The sequence below is a fragment of the Silurus aristotelis genome (assembly GCF_946808225.1).
Source record: "Silurus aristotelis genome assembly, chromosome: 22".
Lineage (NCBI taxonomy): Eukaryota > Metazoa > Chordata > Actinopteri > Siluriformes > Siluridae > Silurus > Silurus aristotelis.
Genome location: NC_139595.1, coordinates 5,379,769 through 5,405,103, shown reverse-complemented (window position 1 = coordinate 5,405,103; position 25,335 = coordinate 5,379,769). Strand labels below are relative to the sequence as shown.

The 25,335-nt window shown below is 38.1% G+C and overlaps 1 protein-coding gene across 8 annotated transcripts; it reads left to right on the top strand.

The window, feature by feature from the left end:
• The first annotated feature begins 585 nt into the window (after positions 1 to 585).
• epb41l3b (erythrocyte membrane protein band 4.1-like 3b) lies at positions 586 to 23,828 on the top strand. Of its 8 annotated transcripts, XM_083524864.1 has the most exons (22): positions 586 to 726; positions 1,919 to 2,031; positions 2,988 to 3,092; positions 3,187 to 3,229; positions 3,320 to 3,395; positions 4,068 to 4,286; positions 5,396 to 5,483; positions 6,783 to 6,827; positions 7,471 to 7,623; positions 7,804 to 7,901; positions 8,950 to 9,125; positions 9,842 to 10,020; positions 10,593 to 11,042; positions 11,968 to 12,006; positions 12,299 to 12,334; positions 13,839 to 13,919; positions 16,872 to 18,545; positions 19,162 to 19,266; positions 19,416 to 19,514; positions 20,375 to 20,455; positions 20,806 to 20,921; positions 22,796 to 23,828. In XM_083524864.1, the coding sequence occupies exons 2-21, from the start codon at positions 1,978 to 1,980 to the stop codon at positions 20,914 to 20,916; spliced, it is 3,912 nt and encodes a 1,303-aa protein (XP_083380990.1). In that variant the 5' UTR covers positions 586 to 726; positions 1,919 to 1,977; the 3' UTR covers positions 20,917 to 20,921; positions 22,796 to 23,828. The 8 variants fall into 8 exon arrangements, with proteins under 8 accessions (XP_083380990.1, XP_083380991.1, XP_083380994.1 ...); XM_083524865.1 differs by lacking the exons at positions 10,593 to 11,042; positions 11,968 to 12,006; positions 12,299 to 12,334 and adding exons at positions 12,754 to 12,819; positions 13,174 to 13,362; XM_083524868.1 differs by lacking the exon at positions 16,872 to 18,545 and having other exon boundaries at positions 22,796 to 23,586.
• The last annotated feature ends 1,507 nt before the right edge of the window (positions 23,829 to 25,335 follow it).

Sequence of the window (25,335 nt, the reverse complement as noted above, 5' to 3'; positions counted from 1 at the left end):
ATTTCCCACTGTTTAGAGTGTGTTTTTTTTTTTTTTTTTTTTTTTTTTTTTTTTATTCTTCTCCAGATTTGGGGCATAAATGCGTTTTATTTGTTAGCCTGGCTTTTTTTGCACGTTGGACACAAACGCGTGCCTATGTAACAGGAAAGATCTGCATTGTGGCTTGTGTGCTACTAATAGTCTAAAAATAAAGACGATTTCCTAGTTCTGGATTATCTGACGATGCTTCAAGATGGTAGTATCTCCACAAGGCATATATAAATATAATCATCAAGGATTTCATGGCAGCCTGTGAAAATCCTTCACATGGGGAAACTTTGACTTCGGCAGAATTACAGTGTATATAGTATACTAGGATTTGATTTTATAGTTTTTTTTTTTGTTTGTTTTTTCTTTTTATAAAGAAATGTCAGATAAAAATGTGAAATATACCACCGGGAATAAAGTGCATGTCTAAACATTTGATGTTAATATTATAATGCGGCTAAATGAAATTTAATTCTATTTATTGTTGGGGTTTTTTTTTTTTTTTTTTTTTTTTTTTTTACTTCTTCTTCTAATTCCTGTCTCTCTTATTTATAGTGTGATTTGCCATGACTGCTGATGCAGACTGGAATTCAGCAGCCAGGCAGAATCGCATCCATACCCAGCGGCTCCAGCCATCCCGAGATCATCGTCCATCAAGCATTCCACGGGTAATAGGCAGAGACACAAACGCAGCTCTAGGTAAGCCTGTTACGCATACATACTCGAATACGCACTCGCACAAATGCACACGTACCTGTTATACGCTAGCTTTTTTCCTGTAAAGCAGAGAAACAATAAACCACCATTATCAGATTGGCACTAATGATCCTGGTGTAAAGAGATTTAAATCTCATACCTGAGCAGGATTTGACTGATTCTTGTAGTACTGGCGCAGCAGTTGTGTCTGTGGTCTATTGATCTGAAGATTGTATCAAATGTTGAGAAAATGCTTCAGAGAAAGAGAACCAACGAACACGTTTGCACTACAATAGGTGTTCAAAGATCTCGACTTTCTTCACAGATAGCATCGTGTATTTAGTCATAGCCGCCTGTATGGGGAAGTGATGTAATGCAACTAAACAGTAGAGGTTTGTGAGGTTTTAAAAAGGCATTTGCACAATATCGGTCACTAAATCCACGTTCCCTACCAACACTAAGGCACTTCTCTGCTGCTCTGTTGCTGAAAAGATTGAGGTTAAATAGGATTAGCGGTGATGTGCTTTCTGGCACAATAATGTAAAAGGCTGTTGAAGATCTCGAATAGCACTTGAGACCGTAATAAATCTGACTGTTACTTTTGAAACACTTGACAGTAAAACTATCATTTTGCTTCCGTTTTTGTAGTCATTTCTCCAAAAGCTACTTGTCGACTTTATGGCTTAAGAGTAAAGCTCATTACTGTCTATTCTTTTTCTGTACCACTCAACAGTTCATTGTGATGAATGTAACTTTCCCCTAAGCGTTTAATAAAAAATTTATAAAAAAAAGCAACACAGCCTCAAGTATTGAAGCAGAATTAGTTCAGCATGTCAGCGTTTTGTTATCAGAAATGAAAACATGTTTTCTGTATCTTTTCACCCTTTTTTTTTTTTTTTTTTTTTTTTTGTGTAATTAAAATGAATTTGCAAAACGGCAACGCATCATACTGACCCTCTTTAACTCACACTGATGGGATCGCTTTGGCGGATTTTTAAAAGATTTTTTTATCACGCCAGCCTTTTAAATTATTTATTCATTTATGTATTAAATCACTTGTTTGTGTTTGGTAAATAATGAAATCATAAAGATACTTGCTTAAAAAATTTGGAAATGTTATCTGATTGTTTGATTTAAAACTTTTTTAACATTATAACGTGTCTTTATAACAATCTACCCACCATTGTGTTTTCAGCTGAGTGGTGAAGAGGTCTACATAGAACAGAAGCTTACAAGCAGCACCAGTTGAACATCATGCAGTGCAGGATCACCCTATTGGATGGCTCGGACTACACCTGTACAGTGGAGGTGGGTGGGACCAAGAGGTGCCACAGTGGGTGTGACTAAAAGGCACTAGTAAATAACAAGTGTGACCTGGTAGCAACTCTTAAGGCCTTGGTACTGGGGGCTCGATGGTTGGGGACCTCTGATTTGGACTACTTGAGAATTTACTCAGCAAGTGTTAAGATTTGAGTGTGTTGGCGCTGGACAAACCACTAACCTGTACAGCACCATGAACCTATTTGTCTTCTACTGAAACATTTCCAAGCTCGCTCTGTTCTTATGGTGCAGTAGGGCTTAAAGTGTTTATGCCAAATATTTTCTAATTCTCTTTCTTTGTCTGACTTGATCAGAAAGAGATTGCTGGTTTTGTTTTGAGAGTCAGGGCTTTTACAAAAGACATTTGTCCTTTTAGTTGCTGTGCTTGGCTTGCAGTTGAGATATTAACTGTTGATCTGTAACATTACGAAACGTTCGTGTGTATGATGTAAAAAGCAAAGCGGTTCGCTTGTAAATTTCCAGGCCATGTATTTGTTTCGGATTGACTTGAATTATCACATCTCTTTCTTACATTCTTTACAAGTGTTCGAATGCTTTCCAAGAAAAAAATAAAACAAACCAAGGGAATAAAAAAAAGTTGGTGTAATTTAAGATAAGAATAGAGGCATTGAGAACTGTGTGTGATGTTAGAGGTCTGGCAGAGTGAGTATATTCAGGCCAGCCAAGTCTTGGGTTTTTCCTTTCCTGGACCCCAATAATTTTCACTTGCTGCTCTCCAAATTACAGCTTGCAGAATTACATGCTGCATAATCTAAAGCATGTGCAAACGATCATAGTGCTGCGTTTCACTCTTCGATGACCAATTTAAAGGAGAAGAATCGAGAATCTGGTGCTTGCTCAGTTACTGGTGTTGTATGCCTCAGATGATAATTATTATTTTTTTTTTGCCTATAACATTCTCTGTCCTTCATTGTCATCGACAGAAGAAAGCCAAAGGCCAGGTCCTGTTCGATAAAGTATGTGAACACCTCAACCTAATGGAGAAGGACTACTTTGGGCTGACGTACCGTGACGCAGAACATCAGAAGGTAAAAAAATAAAAAGAATTTGCACTTATTATTATTGTGCATAAGCATCGCCATGAAAATTATTGTTTGCTTCTTGTTTGTGATTTCTTTCCAGAACTGGATGGACCCTGCAAAAGAACTGAAAAAACAAATTAGAAGTAGGTCAACTCTGTTTTTGGTGCAGCGTCTTTGTTTTCTGAGCAGGCGTCTCAGTTAAAAAAAATCTTTTGTGTCTCTGTGTGTACAAGGTGGTCCCTGGAACTTTGGGTTTAATGTGAAGTTTTATCCTCCTGACCCATCTCAGCTGTGTGAAGACATCACTCGGTAAGATGCAGAAAAAAGTCTTTCCTCCTATACCCATGTTTAATATTTCTATAGATATTCACACCCGAGTTTGTCTCCACAATAGCTTGTTCCCTATTGATGAAGACATGTTTTCCAATAAACGTTCTGAGATTCCACAGCATAAAACACAGATGCTCAATCACATATATTTTTCTCCTCAGCTGAACTGAGGGAACAGTCAGTTTCTTATACAACTGGATTGATTAAATGTTATTAAATAAGGAATCAAGCATGTCAAGGTGTGCATTTTTAGGTGGAGAAAGTAAACCAGTTCATGCCACCCTGAAAGTTATTTTCCATTTACATGTTAATGTTACTAAGGAACTGCAAGGTCCTCTGTACTAAAGACTTTCAGCTGGCAGAAAACATTACAGGTTAAATTATTTACAGCTTTACTTTTGTATTATCACCTTCCGACACGTTCATCAATGAGAATCAAGCATTCGGCTTTGCTGTGGTACAATAAAACGGAAAATGACATTCTGAAAATGTTGCTGTTCTCGTCACTTCCTGTTCCCTTTTGATTTCTTTTTTTTTTATTGTGGCATCACCATTTTTGTGGCGAAGCTAACTTTGTGCTGATGTTTAGTTCAATGTGGTATATGTCTTTTTGGAAATTTCACCATCATAAAAATTCTTTCTCTTCCTCAGGTACTACCTGTGCCTTCAGCTGAGAGATGACGTCGTGTCGGGCCGATTGCCGTGCTCCTTCGTCACTCATTCTCTCCTGGGTTCATACATCGCCCAGTCTGAGCTTGGAGACTATGACCCTGAAGAGCTGGGCAGCGATTACATCAGCGACCTTCGCTTAGCTCCCAATCAGACCAAAGAGCTGGAGGAAAAGGTCATGGACCTGCATCGCAACTACAAGTGAGCAGAACTCTAAGACAATAAAGACCTATTGCTTTGATATTGACAATCAATAAATGTGTTCAAATAGTGACACTACTGTAGATGACTGTAGTACGTACACTGATCAGGCATAACATTGACATTGTAACATTATGGCGGGTGAAGTAAATAACACTGATTCTCTCTATCATGGCACCTGCCAGCGGGTGGGATAAATTAGGCATCAAGTGAACATTTTGTCCTCAAAGTTGATGTGTTAGAAGCAGGAAAAACGGGCAAGGGTAAGGATTTGAGCGAGTTTGACGAGGGCCAAATTGTGAAGGCTAGACGTCTGGGTTAGAGCATCTCCAAAACTGCAGAGCTTGCGGGATGTTCCCGGTCTGCAGTGGTCAGTATCTGTCGCAAGCGGTCCAGGGAAGGAGCAGTGGTGAACCGCGACAGTGTCATGGCCGGCCAAAGCTCATTAATGCACGTGGGAAGCGAAGGGTCAGGACGGTTTTGGCACCAAAAAGGGACCAACACAATATTAGGCAGGTGGTCTTAATGTAATCTCTGATCGGTGGCCATAAAGTTAAGCCTGGTCGGTGTACACGTATTGTATACACAAATATTCCAATACATTTATTAGATTTATCCCCTGTAAAAGGGAAAATGCTTTTAGGCTTACAACAGTAACACTAAGTGCACTGGATCCATTCCCATCCAATTTGATTGTTTATACTGCACATCTTTTCACAGCAGCGTATACGCTTTTCGTCTATTTAAATCATAAAATAAGCCCTTCTTTTATTTATTCATGAATACAGAAATGTAGATGAATATCTGTTTACACAAAGTCACACTGAAGCTTTTATTGCAGTCTCATCTCCATCTCCACATCCCCGCTTTATACCAAGTCTATAAAATCTCACACACAAGTGAGTACTGTGTGTTCAGTCGATTCATTGTTAGCTGTTACACCAATTTAATGAGCTGTTTTACCGATTTATCTTAAACTCTCAACTGCTAGACAAAGGCGGCTTTGTTCTCACTAATTTTAGAAACATTTACTGTGTTCAGCTCTGGATATTTTTACCCACGAATTTAGACGCTCATTTCTTTTCATCTGATTTTCCCGTTCGTTACAGAGGGATGACTCCAGCTGAGGCAGAGATGCTCTTCCTGGAGAATGCCAAGAAGCTTTCCATGTATGGTGTAGATCTGCATCATGCTAAGGTAAAAAAAAATATATATAAAATTGAGACACAATTTTTTTTTTAATGTTCTCCGGCGGTTTTTAAACATGCATCATGATAACACAGTGAGGTACTATTGTATTAACCCCTTTTTAAATCAACCCTGTTCTATAAAGATTTTCATGGAAAGAAAATTGCGCACGCATACACCCAGCTATATGTTCAAGAAAACTGTCCCTATTGCTATTTTCTTTTATTCATAATTACAAATTTAAGTACCGGAGCACAATATGCAGGATTATTAAAAATGGTGATCTTCCCCCAACTTTTCCCCAAATGTAGACATTGCTTTATTCCCAATAAATTGCCCTTTTTTTTTTTCTTTTCCTAAGATCCTGTTTTAAAATTCAATTAAAATATTGAACAGTTTGTATTGTAGCACCATCTAATGGCAGTCCTATTAATAACAGCAATTTTATTAACAATTTTATTATCTGTGCAATGTTTTTATTTAACTCTTTTCATAAAAAACAAATTTAAGCTTGTACCTAAACAAAGATTTTACTTACTGTTGGGTAGTGTTGTATTTTTTATTTTATTATTATTATTATTATTATTATTATTATTCTTTTTGGGGGGGGGGGTAAATTTGTGTAGCATTAATTTAAACATTGCAGTTTGCAAAACAGATGCTATAACTGATTTTGCTGCTGATTTATGAATATGCAGATTGAGTGTATGAAGGGAGAGTGTTGACTAATTGTAATGCCAATGAATATGCGCTCTCTGTGGGTACTGTGCTGACATTGATCCTGCTCACTGCTGGTCTGCTGCTACTTCAGTGCTGCACGTTGATTTCTGATCTCTGCTTGCATTCTGTATGAAATCTTACAAACACACACATACCACTGGCCTTATTGTATATTAAGCTGCTGAAACATCGAAAGTGGTTGCATAGGACAAATATTTGTTTAATCAATGCACAGCTGGCATTATAATTTTTTTCATTCTTAAAATAATAATATAAAAAAAATGATTAGCTTTTATTATTTCCAGGAAACACATTACATAACAATGTTTTGTGCTGTGGGCAGAAAGAATATTGAAAATAAAGGATAAAATTGAGTAGAAAGAAAAAAATGTAATAACTGAAAGAATGCAGCACCTCTAGCTTTATAGTTCTGCTGTGTTGCCCCCTGAATGTAAATAAACCTTTTTTTTCCTATGCTGCTATTGGCTCAGCTTGCACTGCGTGTCTCTCTCTCTCTCTCTCTCTCTCTCTCGCACTCTCCCCCCCCCCCCCCCCTCCCCTCCTCTTCTCTGCCTATTGATGACGTAGTTAGTAGGGAGGCTGTCTGAGTGCTTAGCTCGGGCTAAGGAAGAGGTAAGCTACAGTGACGTGCTGTGTTTGATGCGTGTATTTACATACGTGTGTGTCCGTAACGTACAGTTATTGCATAATCTTACTGTTGATGCATACTCCTGTGACGTGATTGACGTTATAAATGCCTTCTGCTTGCATGTCCCAACCCTGTTGGTTTAGTGCATTGATGCAAGCAAATGTGTACATCATCTTTTGGTCTGTGTTTTCTGCACGTGCATGCTTGCGAATAGAATTTATTCACTACATGCTGCAATGCAGTGCTGTGTGGGATTTTTCTGTTTTCTGCACCGTAGCCCTCTGTTTAGTCCTTATATTTTTGACAGCTTCTTTGTGTTGTAACCGATTGTGCAGTTCTGCTGTATTTTCATCACGTTTATTGTTTTATTTATTTATTTATTTTTTCAGTATTGCATTTGTTTGTTTTTTAAGCCCATTAAATAGGTAAATATTTATCACCTAATAAAGCCCACTACCCCCATCGTCACTCTCCCGTTCCGTCCTGTGTGGGATGGTGGTGTAGGTCATTGTGATTTATTACGTCCCCTGCTGGCCTTCTGTTTCAATCTGTCATGGATCTAATTGTTTTGATTTCTTTTCCTTATGTGTTTTCCTTACCTTCTCTGTGTTTTGTTTTTCTCTACAGGATTCGGAGGGAGTGGAGATTATGCTCGGTGTTTGTGGCAGCGGCCTTCTCATCTACAGGGACCGACTGCGGATAAATCGATTTGCCTGGCCCAAAATCCTCAAGATCTCCTACAAGCGGAACAACTTCTATATTAAGATACGCCCTGGAGAGGTGACGCTTGGCTCATCATTTCATGAAACAACCATGAGATTTCTGACTAGATGCTGGATATTTGCTAGAGAATAGAACAAAGTTCTTGTGTCTATCTATCTATAAAAATATGATCATAACTGAAACTATATCTGTGATGAATCTTTTGTAATTAAGAGACAATTTATTTTGTTTTTTTAGTTTGAACAGTTTGAGAGCACCATTGGTTTCAAACTTCCAAATCACAAATCAGCAAAGAGATTGTGGAAGGTGTGTGTGGAACATCACACGTTTTTCAGGTAAAAAAAAATCTCTGGGAAATTAAAAGGGTTATTAGTAGCAGCAAAAGACTATTTATTAGGGGTGTAACGGTACACAAAATTCACGGTTTTGTAATAACCTTGGTTCAGTTCGATTTCGTTACAGTTAGGGGGAAAAAATGCGAAATAACAAATTGCTTGTTGTTTTTGTATTAATGTTTATTATTAATTATATTCATTAAATTCATATTTATGAATTGTGAACAACATTTAACATTTTATTTAATACAATTGCAAATAAAATGCCTGTTTGGTTTAAATAAAAAATATAAAAAATACAAATAAATTATTCATAATATTGAAAGTAAAAAAAAATCTAATGCTGTACACTTTTTTTTCATATAAAAATTAAATTGACCCAAATTAAATTGAGTAAATAAAATTAAAGAAATGAAAAAATGAAATTATAGTTAACATTTGTCCCCAAGACCCTATTTTGCTGGGTGTGGGTGTGGGTGTGTGTTATTGTTTTACTTATCTGTTCTACTTATTTCAGCATGCTTTAACAAATGTCTGCATTAAAGAAACACACGATATTCATTCGATTCATTTATTCATAAATTAATTAATTCCTTCTGTCCTTCATTTATTAATGTATTTATTAATAGAAATTGTTGACACTATACATAAAGGCAAAAGAATCCATATCCAAAGACATGGCACTAATTTGGTGCATGCACAGTACAAATCGTGTTCTGGTACAGATCGAGTGTCCACAGTGACACTGCGCTCAAAGTGCAAGGCGGAGACTAAACAAACTTGCTGTCTGCCACTTATGTTCGTGAAGGAACTCCGATTTTAACTGTTTCGCACATGAAAAGACTTGTATTCAGTGTACCGTACCAAAAGCTCTGTCCTGAAACAGCTTAGTACAAATACATGTACTGCTACACCCCTACAATGCAAATTAATGCAAATTATGCAAATTAATTATGGTAATTATTTATTCTATGGTCAAAACCTGTATAGTTGTCTCAATTCATCTGATTTTATAACACTGGATTCATTACTGTTTTCTTTTCTATAGATTGGTGGCAACGGAACCTCCTGCTAAGAAGTTTCTGTCACTGGGCTCTAAGTTTCGCTACAGTGGGAGAACGCAGACGCAGACGCGCCGTGCCAGCTCTCAGATCTCTCGGCCTGCACCACAGTTTCAGCGCTCCTCCAGCAAACGGCTCACCACCACTCGCAGTCTAGACATAGGTAACATTTGTATATTAATCCAGCAGGTAAACGCAGAACCCCGACAGTGCATCTAATGTGAGAAAAAACATTGGGATTAATGTTGGTTCATTTCTGTTTAGTTACTTGACAAAAGTCTCAGAAATTGGTATTAAATACATTTATAGACCTTAAAATGTCTCTTTGATGTACTAATAGAGATTGAACATGCTGATGCGTGAGCTAAGCTGCTGCTATTAGTTTTGCTGAGCATGGTCTGATCTTGTAAGCAATTGTACAGCATGCCATGTTTTAAAGACTGTTTTGTAGGTGTGCACTACAGATTAAACTTTAATGTCTATAGACAACATAATTAAAATGATCCTATTATGCTGTTTGGAATAGTTTGACCAATTCATGTTTTTCTGATTAATAACCTATTGTTGATTGCTGGATATATTGGCTACCGGCAAAAATCTATACCCATAGTTTTTCCAGCTTGCGGTTTGCTGCCATCACAACAGCGGCCTCTAGAGGCAGTGTTTTGTTTTTTTATCCAGTATCCATTGCTTGATTAATCAATTATTGGCAAATAAGATCCACTCACTATCAGTCGATCTATAGTTTCGAATTAGTACCTGATCTCACCATCTGTTTGATTCAAAGCTGTACACTTTGCACACTCATCAGTATGCAAAGTCCTCGTGACCTCTGTCCCCTTTTGCCGCTATGAATGTTTTCACACCGCTTTTTTCCAGCTCCAGCCATGGCCAACAACGACAACTTGATGAAGGACTCTAAACCAGCTTTTGCCGCAGGGACCCTCATCACCACAGTAACGCCAGAGAAAAAGGTGGAGGAAGAGAACGCAGTCGAAGATGAGAGCACTCCTGCGGCAGAGACATCCGAGCCTGACCCTCCTACTCCTGTTACCAAGGTAACCAGACTTTCAGACAATTTCTTCCGTTCCTTAACTCACTCTGTAGTTTTGTGTTAAATAGCCATGCTTGAACACCAGCACTGATTTAGAGGATCTCCCCAGTAAATTAATGACTTGATGACATGGTCTTTGACTCTCATTACATCCAGGCCAATTCTCAGCAATTCTTTTTCTTTTAAATAAGCAGTAATGTTATTTCTATATCTATAAGGTTTAGATATTAAGTTGTAGAACTAAAGTTCTGAAATAAAATCCTTGCTGGAGTTAAATTTAAGGTTGGTGGGTAGCCCTGATTTTCAGGCTTTTGTCACGTGTGTATATTTATAATATATGATTTATAAACACACGTCTCATACCTTTGGTGTTTGTACTGTGCAATATTTGATCTTTAAACTAATTAGCTCTTTCTCTTTTTACCCTTTTTTTCATCCCTTATGCACGTTTGTTTCACTTGTTCATACACAACCATTTGCACTCTTTCATTGGACTTTTGGCATTATCCACCCTTCATTCCTTGATTTTTTTCTTCACTCCTACACCATCATTGCGTTCCTCAATCCTCTGAGCAGAGCGTCCTTGCCTCCCCGCTCTCCTCCACTAAAGTGCGAAGAAGAAAACGGAGAAGAAGCAGTTCCGAACACGCCGCCTCAGCAAGTCCAGCAAACGGCAAGCAGATTTCTGACCAGAACCGGCCCAAAGCGGGAACGCTTTTCTCCTTCTCCCTGCACCTCCCAGACATGTCTTCTCTCCTGGATGAAGATGGTTACCTGAGCTTTCCTGACCTGTCTGAGATGAACTTCTTACCTGAGTGCTTCCAGCACTTCCTGCCTATCAAGTCGCCATCTCTCGTGCCCTGCTTCCTCTTCATCTTCTTTTTTCTGCTGTCTACCTCTTTCTCTGTACCCTACGCACTTACACTCTCTTTTCCGTTGGCACTGTGCCTCTGCTATCTGGAGCCCAAAACTACGTCACTTTCCACCTCATTTACCAACAGCTTTCAGGACAGTTCAGATGACGAGGTGTGTGCATGCATGCGTGTGGGCATCATGTGGCATCATGTCTCTTCATTTTGATCTTTGTATCACCTGTCCTCATCTTTTCATGTACCAAACTTGCCTGCATGAACAAGAGACGGCTACATCTTCATTATTAGGTGGGCACAAAACTTTTAGCAACATTTTGCAATATTAATTGATGTATGATCTATGGGCAGTCTGCTAAAGGCAGTCTATAAAAACAAAACCTAAAACCCTTTTTTTTTTTTTTTTTTTTTTTTATACCAGACACACACATTTTGATGTCGGAACAGAGCAGCAAGTCAGTTACTTACTATTGCCTTAAAAAACAGAATCTGTAAAAAAAAAAAAGAAAAAAATTTTTTTTTTTTTTTTTATTTTATTTAATTTTTTGTGCGGCAACGTGAAATTATATGTACTTCTGAAACACGCTTTCCGTAACTGAAATGGATTGGATTTACACGCATCTTAACCACAAACCACTGCAGTGCAGAGTTTATTTAAACATAAAAGTTCTAGCCATTTATTTATTTTAGTTTTTTCTTTCCAGATTTTCTGATTTTTCTGCTACACTGACCACCTACACATTTTTCCAGACCACTATACGGGAATGAAAATGTTTATGCAGAAATCATCATGTAATCAAAAGTATCCACGATCCATTTCCAAGATCATAATCTAGTGAATGTCACAAATGGTGCCTTGCTTATTTGTTTTATTTAGATGGACATCAGTATAGTCATTTTTTCACATGGTACTCCGTTTTCATATTCAGTACTTTCTCATACCCATCCTGTTTCCATCACTCCATCTGTATCCTGTAGCATAGATTCATATTGAGAATCAGCAGTCTTATGTGATGGACTTTTTCCCTTCTCACTGTTGCTTTCCAATGGAAACTGTCCATCTGTTGACAAATCCGAGACAGACAGACAGCGAACAGACTGATGAGACAACAGAGACTGAGGTGTGTGTGTGTGTGTGTGTGTGTGTGTGTGTGTGTGTGTGTGTGTGTGTGTGTGTGTGTGTGTGTGTGTGTGTGTGTGTTGGGGGGGGGGGGTGGTCTATATTACAAAACCATAACGATTTACGTTTTTGTCACTTGTTGTCCAAGGCTCCAAACTAGTGAAAGAATAATGTTGAATGTGGGTCAATGAAAAGAATAAAGCCTTCTCTGAGTTTAAAATGATGTCAGATAACCATTGTTCCTTTTTGTTTTGTTCTTTTTCCTTCACAATGATGTTTACTTTGGCTTTTAGTCTGAGTCGGAGGATGAGTCGGAGCTGGTAAGCCAGGTACTTCATTGCAGTGTTCTCAGCAATCGTGTTTTTTTTAATTCCTCTGTAATGCAACATGATCTCAAGCTGAGCTTGCCATGCTGTCATATCACCCCCCTCCACACACACACCATCATGCTGTTTGCAAAGTCATTTTTCTATCAAGCCATCAGTGTTTGTTTATTGTTGAATAAAGTGTGCAGGTCATGCAGACACTTGGCTGGTGTGTGGTTCTCACCAGTCTTATACATAAGGTGAAAATGTACCACTGTTAAAGTTTGAGTAGTCCATAGATGTCTGGTAATTTTCTACAGTAGCAGCTTTGACAGTTTTTACCCGGTATTTTGATCATTACATGCCTATAAAGGTGTATTTATTTATTTATTATTATTACTAGGGGACATTTATCAAAATGTATCTTGTTTTTCTCCTCCTAGAATATTCTCATAAAGCCAATAATGGGAGACAGTGTGTTTATCAGACACAGTAATCTCATGTTGGAGGTTTGTGAAGCGATGTGTGGCATGTTTGTGTGGGTTTTGCACATGAAAAGGCATAAAAGAGAAGCTCACAGGTGTGTTAAACTAATCCGAATTGTTCCTAATCAGACACCATCAGCATAAATGCTTGTTCCTGCTTGAGAACAATGGTGTGAAAAGGAATGCTTGCATAGCATGTTTTGGTTGGTTGAAAAAATGTGACTTGTGTGAGAGTCACTCGGATTCCTAACCCCCTAATCTCAGTGTGAGAGCGAGTAATTTTAACACCATGTTGAGAGTGTGATTAAAATGACAGTCTACACTCTCAGTGCTCTATGCCTCTTGATTATGTCATCTCTGTCTTGATTGATGTGTCAGGAGAATGATTCCACAGAGGAGGTGCTCAAGAGACAGACATACCTCAGCGATCTGAAGAGGTTGTTTTTGGAGATGCGATCCGAGTCATCAGGAGGCAGTGAATGGGAGAAAAGGCTGGTCTCTTTCCCTGATCACTGTCCACGGCTGAATGACATGAGCGTGATCGAACCTCTATTACCGTTACAGGATGTAAGAAAGAGGTTCTGCGCATGCATGCTTGAGTGAGAGATTTTCCCAAACCAGCAGCGTGCAGGAAGTGGCCTGGTTTAGAGTGGCTTGTTTATGCATTCTAGAGTTTGAATCGCTGTGGAACGTCAGTCCATGCTATTTATGTTGAGTGAATACTCAGAATTTGTTGACTTGGCTATAATTTACAGCTGTGACTGAGGGTCTGTCAATTTCTTATGCTGTTAATCCTCTAACAGATCTGTTGTTCTAAAAGTAATCAGATTTCCATAAACCTTTTTAAGTTCCATTTGTTTTTAGGCCATTGTTTTCTTTTTTTTCATTCCTGCTTGCTCAAGTCATTTTTTCCTTGTGGTTTGCACAATCCAGTTCACATCTCAAACATGCACACCCTCGCCCAGTCTTTATATACTTCTGGTTTTCAGTATTATAAACATGGTGACCCTCTCTTTGTTTTTTTTTTTTTTGTTTTTTTGTAGACTGCAGAAGATGCCAAATCTGAACCTCAAGAGGACATTTCAGAAGAAAAAACAAATCCTGTGGGGGCTGACTCTGCTGAGGTAGTTTTAAAATCATCTGTTCTATAATTGTTCTGTCCTAGCATGATCAGTACCAGTGCTTGTTTCAGTCGCTTTGAGTTTTTTCAGATGGTTGTGTTTTGATCTTTCTATTTAATGGCCATGTCTGGAAAGGGAGTGTTGTCCAGATACAGCGGTTATGGGATGCTGGTAAAATATTGTCAGTTCTTGGTTGCCCACTATCCATTGGGTTCCACTGCTTAAACCCACAGAATGTCTGTAGCATGATGTCATACATACGTATGAAGTTGGTTGGGGAAAAAACCATCAAATGGATTGTGGTCTGGTTAAATATATTTTAAAATTCAGGGTAAACGTTCGCCAAGAATTTTTTTTTTTTTTTTACATTTGTACCAAACTCTAACTCTTAGAAAGAAAAAGTGTTTCTTCTCATGCATATGCTGCTCTGTTATTTTAATGAGTACTTGTTTACAGCCCTCTATTAACTGGTATGTGGTTAAAAATTATTCGTATACATTCTTTAGGTGATTTGAAACAAAATCCCAATTGCCTGTTTTGTATACAGTGAAACCCCGTTGTACGAGCAACCTATTGTATGAGCAAACGGAGATACGAGCAAACTCGCTCGCAAAATTTTACCCTGTTTCAAGAGCAAATTTCGAAGGCATGAGCAAACCCACGCTGCCGGTTCCCCGTTTTCGGCGGAGGGTCGCATCAGTCGCTTAGTTGATGACGCTTAGTTCAAGTGATCGGAGAGTGCATTTAAGGAGGAGAGCGTGTTTGTGTGCGCGCGTGTGTGCTGCGTGGGGCACTAAGTAGACCGACACAAAAAAAATAAAAGTGGTTCCCGTATTCATACGCTTTCCCACAGTAACTTTTTTTTTTAGTTTTATATTTTTATTTCACTAGAAATCTTGAAAAATGTCTCCCAAGAAAATCAGTGATGGTGCTGTGAAAACAAAAGTAAATAGAATGACCATGGAAACCGAGGAGTTAACGAGCGTGGTGCGTCTCACACTCGCAATCAACCACTACCGCATGAGTAAGTGTTAAATTATGTTTATCTTACGGTAATTTGAGGTGCATTTGTTTTTAAAAATAGGCTACAAATACTTTTTTAAGTGCAGAAATAAGCGTTCGAATGACATCTCGGAACGGATTAAATCACTTTTACATTCATTCCTATGGGGAAAATCAGTTCGAACATACGAGCAAATGGACACACGAGCAATTTTCAAGATTGAATTATGCACGTACAACGGGGTTCCACTGTATACAGTAGATTTGCGCCTGCGAGAAAATGACCCCTCCAGGTTTTGAGAATAAGAGATTGGGTTTGATGGAGAAATGTTCTCATTTAAAACACCACATGCAAAAGCTATTATGAAAACAAAAGAGGCCTGCAGCAAAAGGCCAGATCAAACACACACCCTGACATTCCTTGACCATTACAACATATGTAATGAAATTCTGATGAAAAGAGCATCCCGCTTCTCTAAAAGCAGATCAAGCAGTGTGGTACATCATAATGTCCACGATGTGCTAGGCAATGAGCTCAGGATGGTACCAGCTACAGCTAATACTTGCCAAGAGATTTGCACTCATAAGCAGGCACACTTTCAGGGATACGATGAGACAAAAGGACCAGGCCATGTACAATATTGGGACTCTACCTTTTTTTTTGTTGTTGTTGTTTTGTTTTTTTTGTACACTATGGTCAAAAGTATTAGGACACATTACATACGTACACATTTGGAAGAGTAGAGCTCTGATCTCATCCCTACTGAACACCTTTGGGATGAATTAGAACGCTGACTGCACCCCAGATCACCACAAATGGCAACAAGCACACTCCAAAATCTAGTGGAACATCTTAGCAGAGGAGTGAAGAGAATTCTAAGAGCAAATTGGGACTAAATGTGGAATATGATGCTTAAAAATCACATACCGTACATATGACCAGGTGAGATCTCCTGCTAATTTTTGGCAATGTAGTATAGATTTAATTCCGAGAAGAACATTTGGGTTTTATTTAATTCAGATACCTGTTTAGGACACGAATGGAAGTTGTAGAACCACCACCTGAACTATCCCTCCAGTCCTTCGTGTTGATCAGGAAGTCTCTCTTTTGACAACTATAAACTCTTATAAAACCATTTGTATTAATTAAAGAAACAAAGTCCAAAACTATAAGACTATCCTCATTGAGTTGCTTTATCTCAATCAATAAATGCAGATTAATGTGCCCTTGGCAGCAGATGGAAATATTTTTAAACACAGTCCATCACAGTTTTTCATTCACACAATTTATCATCCTTGTCCTTACACTTATCACTTAAATTATTTATTTATTTAGAAACTCCATTTGTATAAAGCATTATTAATGACTCCCTGTTCTTATTTATGTGAGCTCACGGAGACTTTGACACGTCAAGCGTTTATTCAGAAGAAATATTTCTGGTTGTTAAATATGAGAGCCAAGTCTCAGCTCGTCTATTTCTCAATAGGGTGATGGTTCAGGCAGTTCTGTGGTGCCTCTATTCCCCCCATTCATCTTCATATTTCAATTTGTAGTTCTTGTAAAAAGTGATTGTCTTATGGTCTCTCTTGTGCCCCTGGTTTATTAATCAACCCTTAGGGTTAAACCAGGGACTCAAGAGAGACAATAAATTCTAATTAACTCAAAATTAGATTTGCTGTCTTGGTAGGACTTTCTCTTTAATTCCTTTACCCGACATGCTCTTCCTTTTTCTGTTTATCTGAAACATCCCACAATATTCTTGCTAATGTGTATAGATCTTGTCCAAGCAAGGTGACAATTTGAAAAATACCGCTGATTTACTTTGTCAACTTTCATTCATGCATTGTGTAGTTACTGTGGGTTCTTCTATATGTACAATCCGTGTCACTCGCAGCTCAGTCTGTAATTGAATTCCATGGATGATGGGTTGAAAAGCTATTTGTCTCTTGTAGAATTCAGGTGGCCAACAGGACACTACAGTAGTTAAAGATACAGCAGAAGCTACAGAGAATATTCTGACTCCTAAAACTTCAGACAATGTTGTTATTGAGGAAGTTAATACTACTGAAGATGGTCCTCCAGCTCCTCCGTGTTTGTCTGATAAGAGAACCTTGGTTTCTGGAGGCATACATTCAAAATCAGTCGGTGAGAGCACAGAAACGTCATTGTGTAATGATAAAGAAATGTCAGTACTGCATACAGTTGAGGAATCTGGAGACTGGGGAGATAGTAAAGACACTGCAATGGCGTCCTCTACTGGTGAAGCTCAGGAGGTAATAGTAGAAGCGTCTTTTAATACACTCTCATTGGACACCGTGCCAGTGTTTTCTACTGGGACATGTACAGAGAAAGAAGAACCTTCTGTTCAGACTCTTTTTGGGGAGAAAGGATTTACTGTTCAAATTTTTAATGAGGTGGAACAAATTCCTTTTCTGATCCATATAAAGGAAAGTCAATTTTCTGCTCAAACTCAGACTGAGGATCAAGAATTTAGCATTAATACCCATATTGTGGAAGAAGAATCTCCTGGCCAGATGTTTGATTATAAGGAAGACCTTCCTGCTCAGACCCATACTGACACAGAAGAATTTTTGGTTCTGACACTGAATTGTAAGGAAGGGCTGCTTGCTCAGTCTTGCATCGAGAGTGAAGAGTTTTCTTCTTCACAGAAAGATGGATCTTCTGTTCATGTCAGTCAAGAGAAAAAAGACCTGCTTAATCGGACCCCAAACCCATTTCCTATTCAGACCCATACAGAGGAAGATGATTCTCTTGCTCAGACTCCAGATAAGATGGAAGCACTTCCTGTTCAGACCCCTAGTAAAATTGAGAAATTTCTGGTTCTGTCTTCAGCTATGGAGGACAGCCTTCCCAAAATAGCTCTGGAGAACATTGAACTTTCTACTCGAACCCATACTGAGAAGAATAGATTTCTGGATGAGGCAGACTGTTCTGCTCCTATTCATATTGAGGAAGTAGAATTTTGTCATGAGAAAGAGTTTCCTGTTCAGACACATGTTGAGGACGTTTCTATTCCGAACCACACTAATATGCATGAAATTAAAGATAACAAAGATGTTGATTTAGTGGTAGTTGAAGATGTTGCTCAGATTCTAGAGAAGATGAACAGCAAATTAAATGTCGAAGGAAAAGAATCCGCACATAAAGCAAGTCCGAGCTCCAGTCAGGAATTTATGACACCTGTAACTGAAGACGAATCTAATTGTCTTGGTGAAAAGATCCAGTCCACAAGTTGTGACGGCTGTACCCCCAAGAAATCCGTGTCCTTCTGGGAAGATGTTCAGAACGTTTCTCAAAACCCAAGAGAGAATATCAGGCCAAATGTTAATACTTCTGCTAGCTCACCTATCTGTGAGCAGGAACAAGCCAAACCTGATGAAAGCCAACAGACTGCAGCTGTGCAGATATTGTCAACCTGTGAGGAAGTTCACAATGCTCAGCAAGTTTTGAAAGAGGAAGTGGAAGAGATAAACGCAGAAGGCTATGAAAATTCCATACCCTTAGATTCGTCGCACTGTGTAACCAGCGAATATAGACAGGAGGACGAGCGCGACGCGGAAGAGGTTCTACAGGAAATAAAGCTGATGAAGCGAGAAGTGAACACAGTTAGTACCACTGCCTTGTTTGAAGTGACTTGAATGCTTTAACCTCACAGTCTTGGATGCTTTAACCTCACAGTCTTCAACATTGATCACGAACTCTGACTAATTCAAAATGGACCTTTCCTACTGGCTTATTTCTTAAGTGATGTGTTTAATCGGGGTGCAAATCGTTGCATGATCACTGGAATGATTCCCCATGTCATGGCGTTAAGAAGATTTGACAGTCACAGAATCCCAGTGCATGTAGTTTTCCATGGTTTCATGGACTTTTGATTTTTTTTGCTTTTAAGCAGCAACAAAAAAGTAATGAAGAAGAGTAGGACAAAAACATTAGTGGACAAAGTACACAAACTGTGTAGTGGAGTTAAAGTAGATATAATATTACTCCAGTATGTAGAGGAAGAAGGAAGCACTGCCTCTATTCCTGTTTTTATTAATTAATTTAAAAAATTTGTGTTGTACTGTGTAGTCTGTGTGCTACTTTATCTGAGTAAGTAGAGGCGCATACTATATGTGGCTCTGTAGATCAGTTTACCTGCTAACCAGTGGATGTCAGTACTTCTGCCATGTAGTGGTTTTTTTGACTGCTCGTGCACTTCTCATTTTCCAATCTCTCCAGTCTGTGCAGCAGTCGGAGGAATCTGCGGAGCCAGCGCAACCGGTGACCAACGAGGTGCCTGTAGTTCATACTGAAACAAAAACCATCACATACGAGTCTGCCGAGGTACACAACACTTCACCGTTCCTGTCTCTCTTACATAATGAATTTTCACATCATGTCCTAGTTTGTAATGTCCATTACATTGATAATTACTTCCCAAATATGAGGATTCATCTTTTCCACTTGTGCTCTATTTGTGTACAAATGTGAAGGTGGATGTTAATGGTGACACAGACCCCGGAGTTCTGATGAGCGCTCAGACCATCACGTCCGAGGACAACAGCACCACGACCACCACGCAAATAACAAAGGTCAGTGGGGTGAAACAAACTCCATTAGAGAAGCTCCTTTCTTTCCTTTGTGCTTCTGCATTTACTTGTGGCGTAAAATAAAATGTTTGATCTTTTTAAAATTTGAAAACATCAAGTATTTGAGCACCATGTTAACTGCTTTTTTTTTTGTTTGTTTAGTTTTTTTTTTTTTTATAAGCACCTAGGGTTTTTATGATGCCATTTCTCTAAATATCCAGCAAATATCACTACTTGCTTTCTATTAATTCAAGTAATTTTTACCTTGAGATTATTTGACAGAGGAAGATTTTTTTTGTTTGTTTTTTCTTTTGCTTTTGAACAAACAAAACTGTTTTTCTTCTAACTCTATATAAAGGACGTGAACTTCGGCCTTTAACTATTTCAAAAGAACCAAAAGTTCTTCAAATTCGGTTATTTGATTCATGAACTCTGGTCAAATGTATCAATTTGTCAATGCTGGAGTTTTGAATTTTTTAAGGGAAAAGTACACTTATTTGCAATTAAAAGCAAGAATTCAGACCCTCATTCATTACTTTGAACAAGATTTATTGCTTATTTGATCACTTTTTTTTTTTTTTTTTTTTTTTGTGCTGTGGAAAAGATAATACAATGCTGATATTTTGTTTATTTTTGTGTTCACAAATGAGTATTTGTTTTTTTTTTCAGCAAAGTTCACATTGTTGCTATAACACAAATCAAACTGAATTGGAAACTAAGACTGCACTGATTGTTCACTACATGCCTTGCTGGCCTTCTTTCTCCAGTCGTCGTGTCTTTCTTCTGATCACTTGGCCCAAACCGAATGTTGTATTCGTGCGACACTATAAAACTCTGTTGTTTGCATTTTTTTCCATCATTAGACAGTGAAAGGAGGCATTTCGGAGACACGGATCGAGAAGAGGATCGTCATCTCCGGAGATGCCAACATCGATCACGATCAGGTACTGAGGCAAACAATTCTTAAATTCTCACCTACACACAAACTTTTATTTCAAACTAAATGTTGAATGTTTTGGTCAGGGCTTTAGGGCTTGGGGTGTTTTGCTTTGTTTCTGTTATTATAGATTTAGAAAAAAAAAATCTATACTTTACTAATCACAAATGTAATTATTATTTTTTTATTTTTTGTAAGTAATTGTTTAAGCTTTAAATCACTGTCAATGAAAAAATGTAATGTTAAACATATGAATCCAGTTAACAGGCATTAATTCACTGACTGATTCTTTCTTCTAATTGTGATTATTTTCTTGTGTGTGTGTTTGCACCCCCTGGTGGCATTTCTCTGAACAAGGCTTTGGCTCAGGCCATAAAAGAGATCAAAGAGCAGCATCCAGACATGTCTGTCACCAAAGTAGTGGTTCATAAAGAGACTGAGATCTCGGCTAGCGAAGGTGACCAGTGACACAGGTAATGGTGGGAGCGTAGGTGAGCCTTCATTAGAAACCATAGTGCTTTCCACTACGCTAGTGCTCTCCACTACCGGACACTGTTCGGATCTGTGCTAGTGCAAGCTGTGTATGCGTGTAATGGTTTCCTTTGTGTGCGCTATGTGCCGTGTCGTATCAGCCTCATCAACTTTCTTTATATAGTGCTTTGTATCTAGTGTGCATTTCATCTCGTGCCATTTCTTTTCTGCTTTCACTCTGCTGCCAATGTGGCACATGGTGCTTTATAAAAGTTCGCTTTATTTTAAACTAATTCACAGCTAAAAATCCTAACTTAACCCAATTTGAGAAATTTGCTACATACATTATGTAAGCTGCCACTTTAAGTGTAATCGTGTAGGATTCTGGACAGCACATTAGAGCTTTTTTTGAAGAATTTGTCACAAAGCATTTTGACTTTTAACACATGGGTCTTCTGCTTTTCCATCTTGTTTATAAGTGTTTTGTTGATGCTTTATCAGAATTGTGTCTTTGTGGAGGTTCGTGTTCATTCACTGGCTTTAGAGTGAAATCTGTACTTCGGTCATTCTCTGACTCTGAGACTTCAGTTTAGAAATGATCAGAGAACAGAAGATCTTCCACCTGGCTCTGTCCTCTTCTCCTTGTCTGGCATGTGCTGTACATAAAAAGCTTTGATGCCTCTCAGTGCATGTTGAAGTCATTTGCTGCTGGTCTGGTCCTGGCTCTTGTGTTAAAGAAGTTCTGGTATTGCTCTTCAAGCACTTGCAGCCTTTGTCCTGGAATGTGTCATGACTGAACCAGCATAAATGCCATCCTCTGATTCGTTTGTGTTACATTTTCAGTTCATGCTACAACCCTTACTCTAGGGGGTGTAACTGTACACAAAATTCACGGTTCGGTACAATTTCGGTAGCGTTCGAGGGAAGAAATGCGAAACGTTAAATTGCTTGTCTTTTTTTTATTTTTATTTTATCAATGTCGTTTAATTATTATTTACATTTGTAAACATCAACAGTTTACAATTATAACTATTTTAAATAAAATGCCTGCTTGGTTAAATAATCTTTAAAATTATATTTTATAATATATAATAAAAAAATTTAATTGTATAAATCAAACTAATACAATACACATTTTTATTATATTAATTACATTTAATAGTTGATTAAATTGGCACAAATTTAATTGATTGAATGTATACATTAAATAAATGAAAAATTTAATAAAGTTTATATTTGTTAGTTCTAATTTGGGGGGGGTGTGTGTGTGTGTGTGTTACATTTAATATTGAATTTTCTAAAGATACATTCTACTTAACTGTTGTGTGTATATACTTTCAGCATACTGTAACAAATGTTTTCATTCCTTCCATCCTTCATTCATTCGCTCCCTCGATATGCGGAAGAGAAATTCTCGAAGTAAACACTAAAGAATCCATATCGCGAGACTGATAAAAAATAGAAGTGGCCGCGTTTTAAAAAAATAGATTCACAACGTAATACAAATCTAGTAGCCACAAAGACACTGCGCTAACTCTAGGTTTTATTTATTTTTTATAATACCCCTGGCATTTTGTTTTCATGTTTTATGAAAGAAGTAAGAAAAAAAGTGACTACACAGCAGTGCAAAGTGGAGACTAAACAAACTTCATGGACTAAGCCACTGATACGTTCTCATGGGAACTCAGATTTTAACTCCGATAAAAAGGATTGCATTCGGTACTCGTGTGCACCGAACCGAAAGCCCTGTACCGAATACGTGTACCGTTACACCCCTACTTAGCACTGTGGTGTGTAGTGACAATACATCACTGGATTATAATACACAAATTTACACAAACTGACTGATCTGTTTCTCTGTTTCTCTTGTGTTTAGGACTAAACATCTGTCTGACAGAGGACAGTGCCATGTTCTTCACTCTATGGCCCCATGGGCATTCGGCTTCTGTGATTATTATTTTTTTTTTTTATCTCGGATCCAGACAGCTCAGTGGATAATAGTGGGGACCATGAAGAAGCGATGATTTCTACGACACCCCCACCCTCATTCAAATCAGCCCTGCAGTCCGATATTACCAAAAGCTCAGCATGTTATTGGGCGTATCGTTTTACTGTAAACAGCAATAATCTGAGCACGCCATGGATGCATGAGCGCTCTAAAACATGAGGGAATCTTTAAAAAAAAAAAAAAAAAAAAAAAAAAAAAAAAAAGAAAAGAAACATTTGTGCAACTGCCTTAAAGAACGATTTTTGTAATCATTGTGTTTGATTTATGTACCTTCATTTTATTTATAGCAAATACTTTAAATTAGCGTGGCAACAGCAAAGCTACGAAATCAATTCATCAGTGTTCCAGAGAGATATCGAATTAAAGCCAGGTTTGCCGACACAGATCTAAGTTTGTCCAAGTGATTTACATGTTTTCTCTGATTGGCAGAGCAGTTTTGCACGAAGACTTGGATTAATCTGTACACAGCCCAGAGACTAGGAGTTAAAAGCATTAAATAAGTGTTTAAGTCGTGTATATACATTATATAAGCATATTATCTACAATAACAATTCTCTGTATTGCAACATTTGTACTTTGCAATATTTGTACTTGGTTTTAGCATTGAGTCCTGAAATCTATGCCACTATTAAAAGGGCTGCGGTTGGTTTACTTGGAAACTCATGAAATATGATCTTTTACTTTTTCTCGTGTTGCTTTCGGGCTGTTCGAGTTGTACAGCCTCAAATTTTAAACCGGTGAGTTATAAACTTTTTTTTTTTTTTTTTTTCTTCAAGATTTTATTCATCATCTAATGACCTGATAAAACGTGAATTACCCAGAATCCCGCTGTCCTTTTTTTCCTAAACACACAACATAGATTATTCAGACATACTGCAGAAATAAAAACATTTGGATGTGATTTTATTTTGTTTTTATTTTTGAATGAAATATTATTGAAATCAACGGTTTCCATTTTTTTATTACATTTCTTTAAACCGTGTTTTTCTTATTAAAATTGTTTCTTAAAAATGGTCATTAATACAGGGAGTTAATGGATAAACTTCTGTTACCGTCATTTAGAACGGTTTTCAATATGAACAAACTAATTAAAATATTGATACGTTGAGGTTCTTGTAAATGAGAATATAAACGCTACATAGCATAATCTGTGGTGTTGTATTGTTCCTCATCCCACAGCAATAATGATTTAATTTATTAATAAATACATAGAGAGAGAGAGATGGATACGATTTTGCACACATTTATTTCAGTGTGCATTTCATCTGGGTTTATGGTTCTTTTACTCGAAATGTATTCTTCCTTAGGGCTGTCATCAAGAAAAGATTAAATGACAATCCAGCAGGTGCTTTCTTCATTCTTTAACTTCCTAACTTGGTGGAGGTTGCATGCTGTTTTAATTGTTAACCACAAGATGGCGTCTTACAGTTCAGGCTTTTCTTAGGTGAGTGCCATCACGTACACTGAATGTACAAGTATTTGGACACCTGACTTTTCCTGCCATATGTGTTTCATCACTAAACTGTTACCACAAACCTGGAAGCACACAATTGTACTGCACCCCAGGCCTCCTCACACTACATCAGTACCAGACTTTACTAACATCCTTGTGTCTGAAAGATCCCAAATGTCCACAAGCACACTCCAAAATCTAGTAGAACATCTTCCCAAAAGAGTGGAGGGTATTATAAGAGCAAATTGGGACTAAATATGCAATGGGATGTTTAAAAAGCTCATGAACATGCAGAAATGATAATCTTTTTTTTTTTGCTCGCTGGAGCTTAAATCACAGCCATGAACAAGAATGAAGACTCCTGGGATCTGATGCTAAACTAATGCCTTATTAAATTGAAGCAGAGAGACCGAGGAAGGGTTTAGGGTCTGATGTGTAAGTAGAGTTTTTGTGTGGAAAAGTGAAGTCAGGGTCCGCATGCAGTAGAAGGGGTTTAGTTAATCAGAGATGGTGGTGTTGTGTTCTGCACACATTTTGGTTTTGCATTACAATATACAGCAAGTCTGCTTTTTGGAATTCTGATCCACTTACTCCCTAAATTGTCAGTAATGAAGGGCATATCCCGGGTGTGAAGTGTTCCTGGGCACAGTATTATGGGCAAGAACATGCGCACATTCTTGAATCATAAAGGTGGTGATAAAGTTGCTTCATCTGATCATGCGGCATCTTCATCAGGGAAGGACAACACATGTTCTGATCACTGTGTGTGTGTGTGTGGGTGGGTAAGTGAGAGAGTGTGGGTGGGTCGGGCCGGTTTGCATTAGCAGGCAGTGGTTCTTACTGGGCCAGACCACAAGCCTTACCCCACCTCCTCCTCCTCATCTTCCATCAGCAGAGAAACATTGTATAGCCTCACACTCGCCATAACAAATCCCTATTATAAGTATTCAGCAGG